At 33.9% G+C, this 3,166-nt stretch overlaps 1 protein-coding gene across 1 annotated transcript; it reads left to right on the top strand.

The window, feature by feature from the left end:
- Positions 1-1,920: 1,920 nt before the first annotated feature.
- On the top strand, positions 1,921-3,160 carry LOC111621655 (TBC1 domain family member 1-like). The gene is made up of 5 exons (XM_023363861.1): positions 1,921-2,008; positions 2,097-2,256; positions 2,398-2,567; positions 2,640-2,810; positions 2,899-3,160. Exons 1-5 carry the CDS (start codon positions 1,940-1,942, stop codon positions 3,139-3,141), a joined length of 813 nt encoding a protein of 270 aa, XP_023219629.1. The 5' UTR covers positions 1,921-1,939; the 3' UTR covers positions 3,142-3,160.
- The last annotated feature ends 6 nt before the right edge of the window (positions 3,161-3,166 follow it).

The raw sequence follows: 3,166 nt of genomic DNA, 5'->3' as shown, positions 1-3,166 counted from the left end.
AATTCGATATACTCCTGTTACGATCGATTGAACGATTGTGGATTCTAAACCTTAATCTCTATATCTTCTTCGCCGTAGTTACCGTTTATATAAACCAAGGCCAATCAATGAATATATAGAGTATTGTATTATTACACGGAATCTGAGCATTAAAATTTTTAGAATAGTAAACAAAAGGTACTTTCGTTTAACCCCAACAACTAATGCTGAAATATGGTAAAATTTTAATTTCGTAATTGATCAATTATATAATCACATCTCAATTGGTAAACTTTATGTTTTATAGCAGTGGTTCCCAACCTTTTTTCATTAGCGTACNTAGATTGTTTCTTAGAAAAATTTCTTAGATTGTTAAAATTCAACGTCAATGTGTTACGTGTGTCTGTAAAATGAAGACTATAACGATTACTTATAGATGAGAATTCGATATACTCCTGTTACGATCGATTGAACGATTGTGGATTCTAAACCTTAATCTCGATATCTACTTCGTTGTAGTTACCGTTTATATAAACCAAGGCCAATGAATGAATATATAGAGTATTGTATTATTACACGGAACTTGAGCATTAAAATTTTTAGGATAGTAAACAAAAGGTACTTTCGTTTAACCCCAACAACTGATGCTAAATTATGGTAAAAATTTTAATTTCGTAATTGATCAATTATATAATCTCAATTTGTAACCTTTATGTTTTATAGATATGTTGTTTTTGGAACCGTGTTTTGCAAATATATTGGACTTCGAATTCAAATTCAACTAAAAAATTGTATAGATATCTTTTATTAATTAATTAATAGCCGAGACAGTGTAGTTATCAGCCTTTTACTCTACAGACCCAGAGAACAATGCGGAAAGTAAATCTTCAGAAGTTTTAATGTTTGATCTGTTTCATTGTGTTCTTTCTTACACCATCCGTTCGTTCCTCTTTTACATATGCTCGAACTCACTTGATCGGTATGGAAAATTGAATTGATGCAATAAAGCAATGCAATATAAGGGCGATCTGCCAAAGAAAACGTTTTCAGAGACGAGTTTCAAAAGAGAACAGGCCCTTCTCAGATGTTAGACAATTAAAAAAATACTGGAAAACTGCAGTTGGCCAGTCCTTCGTCAGGCATCAACCTTCCATTAAATACTAGTGGTTCTACCCAATCGATGTATTGGGTACGAAAAAGAAAGCTTTCTAGTTCACAGTATAGAAAAACTGATGTGTATATATAAATATATTTAATAATATTTCCTTATCATATTTTATATACAAGCCAGACATATTATAATTAAAAATAAATATCATAACAGCTGTTTTCTTGTCTTTTTATTCTATCGGCACTTACAACGACGTTTTTTATTGTGCCGACTGTCAGTTAAGCATGCACACACTAAGGGTAAATCAGTTGATGAAAAATCGGACCCTACAGACCGCGGTACAGACGACACACCGAAATATTTCTTCAGATTCGAATCATGATAGTGAAAGTGGTATGTAACCGCTTGGAGTTTAGAATCGTAGGAGCTGTATATTTTAAAACTAAAAAAATTCCCAAGGGCTTTCGTCTTTCGGGGTAAGGTCTTTCTTTTATGTTGTGACCTCTGCTCATTAGACGAAGACAGCAACGACAAGAAACCATTTCAATGTAGATATTACGGGCAAATATCTTGAATGATCGATTTATTAAAATGGGATATCGCATTGCTACTAAATGGATTGTCTGAATTCTGATTATGTTTATAATTAACAGACCAATATCTTCAATAAGATTGATCGCTGAGGGCTGAAGTGAGATATAACAACGTTATTTTAAGAGTATATAATACACCGGATTCATCAAAAAAAAAAAAAAAAAAAAAAAAAAAAAAATTTTTTTTTTTTTTTTTTTTTTTTTTTTTTTTTTTTTTTTTTTTTTTTTTTAGATGTCGGAGTTGCAAGCCTTTGACATGATAAAACACATGCTGTTCTGCCTCGGTTTTCGCGATCAATACAGACCTAACATGGTAGCCCTTCAGGTGAATGACATTTTTGTTTATTTTTCCTTTAAGAAATTGCCTCTTTTTTTTAATCTACCCTCTTGTTTTTTTTTTAAATCATTATCAGGTGCAGCTATATCAATTATCTCGTTTGATTTTCGATAATTTATACGACATCCACGTTCATTTCGAACGCCACGACGTTTCTCCAGCTTTATACGCCGCTCCGTGGTTCCTAACTCTATTTTCCTCCCAATTCCATCTAGGATTTGTATCCAGACTATTCGGTGAGTCATTGTTCATAGATGCAACAATACAACTGATAGGGGACGTTCGCCTTTTATGTTTTGTCCCCGTGCAATCTGGAAACGGGATTTGCCTACAAACCGATTGAATTTCCGTAGCGATAATTTTTATTGTTCTTTCAGATCTTATCTTTTTACAAGGTATGGAGGCAGTTTTCAAAGTATCTTTATTGCTGTTGACAACTTTTCGAGACGATTTACTACGACTGACGACTTTCGAGACCATTGTCGATTACCTGAAAAACGTCCTGCCATCTTTAGATAACGAACAAACGTCGAGGATTTTGGACGAAGTAACGTTGATTCTATCTCGAATTTATCGAAAATTACCCCGTTATTACGCTAAATTTTCCTATTCTTTACAGGCTATTAGTTTAGACGTAGCCAAATCTTTGCAGTCTTACGAAGTGGAATATCACGTACTCCAAGAAGAAATGTTCCACAACACCTCAAAATCCACGGAATCATTATCCAGGCAGGAGATTACCAACAACGAATTAAAGCAAGAAAATCAAAGCTTAATTGAACAATTACAGGTAAGCTATATTTTCTCCCCTCCCCCCTTCTAATTTTGTTTTGTAACCTTGTAACAATTTACCAATTTCGAAAAAAAAAACAAAACAGGCAGCAAATACGACCGTGCACAATTTAGAGGCCACATTAACTTCGTATCAAAGCACAATCAACAAACTCCAGTCCAGAGTTAGAGGTCTCGAAGATGAAAGGGATGCCCTGTTACACAGCGTTAACGTTTTGAGGAAAAGGTTAGACGAATTCGATTCCAAAGCCCTGAGCCAAGTTAATCAGAAGCACGATGTTTTGTTATTCATCAAAGAAGCCAGCATGGAGGAAGAAGAAAGCGCTTGAAAAAAAAACACAAAAAAAAAAAAAA

The sequence above is a fragment of the Centruroides sculpturatus genome, unplaced genomic scaffold (assembly GCF_000671375.1).
Source record: "Centruroides sculpturatus isolate CEXI.00-Female unplaced genomic scaffold, Cexi_2.0 scaffold254, whole genome shotgun sequence".
Classification (NCBI taxonomy): domain Eukaryota; kingdom Metazoa; phylum Arthropoda; class Arachnida; order Scorpiones; family Buthidae; genus Centruroides; species Centruroides sculpturatus.
The sequence above is the reverse complement of the archived record's forward strand: the minus strand, read 5'-3'. Positions and strand labels throughout refer to the sequence as shown.